The sequence below is a fragment of the Seriola dumerili genome, unplaced genomic scaffold (assembly GCF_002260705.1).
Source record: "Seriola dumerili isolate Sdu_G_001 unplaced genomic scaffold, Sdu_1.0 BDQW01004066.1, whole genome shotgun sequence".
In the NCBI taxonomy this organism is placed as follows: Eukaryota; Metazoa; Chordata; class Actinopteri; order Carangiformes; family Carangidae; genus Seriola; species Seriola dumerili.
In genome coordinates this window covers 1-1,435 of record NW_019178321.1, presented here as the reverse complement: position 1 = coordinate 1,435, position 1,435 = coordinate 1, and the positions used below count along the sequence as shown (strand labels likewise).

The 1,435-nt window shown below is 40.0% G+C and overlaps 1 protein-coding gene across 1 annotated transcript; it reads left to right on the top strand.

Annotated features, from left to right (window-relative positions):
* Positions 1-1,430, top strand: LOC111239692 (major histocompatibility complex class I-related gene protein-like; the record flags this gene model as incomplete). The annotated part of the gene is made up of 3 exons (XM_022769581.1): positions 1-93; positions 299-559; positions 1,183-1,430. Coding segments are annotated over exons 1-3 (558 nt in total), but the record flags the coding sequence as incomplete, so codon positions are not given.
* Between the last annotated feature and the right edge of the window lie 5 nt (positions 1,431-1,435).

Below are 1,435 nucleotides of genomic sequence, written 5' to 3'. Positions count from 1 at the left end.
AGAAGCTGAAACTTAAACCTTTTATTCTTCTTCATCCAAACAAGATGGAAAAGTTATTTTTGTTGCTTCTTTTCTGTCTCGGTTCATCAGCAGGTAGAATCACGTTTTACATATTTAACTCTTTAACTCTCAGCTGTGTATTTTTCTCTGTGTCTCACTCCTGCATGATTTAGTTTCACTTTCACTTCAACTTGATAAAACAATCAACAAACAAGTTTTAACTGAATCCTACTGAATACATTATATTTATGATGATTGTAAAGTCCATTAATTCTCGAAAACCTTGTTTGTCCCACAGTGAAACACTCCCTCAAGTATGTTCTCACTGCGTCTTCTGGAGTCACAAACCTCCCACCTGTTGTGTCTGTTGCACTGGTCGATGATATCCAGGCAGGTTACTGCGACAAAGAGTCGTTAAAACTACAGGGCTGGGTGAAAAATTATTCAGATACCGACCCTCGGCAGCTGGCGTGGTACAGTGAAAAGTGTCATGAGATTTTTCCGAACGTCTACAAAGCCAGGATGTCCGATTTGAAGCAGCGCCTCAACCAAAGTGATGGTACAGTGTGTTTTTATGTTTCATTGGGAACTCTTATACATGTGTTTTAATACTTTATTTTCCACTACTCATTAATTCACTGATTATATTTTTCCTGAACATGAAATATTCAGAGTTAAACTGCAGGAGGAGACATGGTGAGAAACAATAACGATGTAACGATGAGGAATTATTTAGCCGATCATAGCATCAGCTGTGTCACACAGTGAAAGTTTGGTTGTGATTTCCACCTTTTGCAATTTTGAAATTGTTCCAATAGAAACCACTAATGATTATTCAGTAAACAGGGATGTTTTAATGCAGACACATGAAGGTAACAGATCAGAAACAAAGAAGGAGGGAACAAGTAGCTACTGTCACATGATGATCACAGACGACGGGAACAGGAAGTTAACATGAGACTCAACGTAGACTCTGCTCCCTGACTCACTGGAGCCTTAGCTATGATTCACCTTCCTTCCAATGGAGGCAAGACACTGGAAGCAATAACAGAGAGAGTCAAACAATCACATTACTACGCAGCACCATAACACAACACACATTTATTAAAGATCCTCTTTCCAGTGGAGAAATCATCTGTCCATCACTGTTAACTTCAGTCTCTGTGTCTGTCTCTGTCTCAGGTGTCCACATTTTACAGAGGATAAGTGGCTGTGAATGGGACGAGGAGACTGGAGAAGTTGTTGGTTTTTCACAGTTTGGTTATGATGGAGAAGATTTCATATCATTGGACCTGAACACACTGACATGGGTCGCTCCGAACCCACTGGCTGTCGTCACCAAACTGAGATGGGATGTTGACAAAGCGAGAATGAAACACGATAAGAACTTTTTAATTCAGACTTGTCCTGAATGGCTGAAGAAGTATTTGGACTA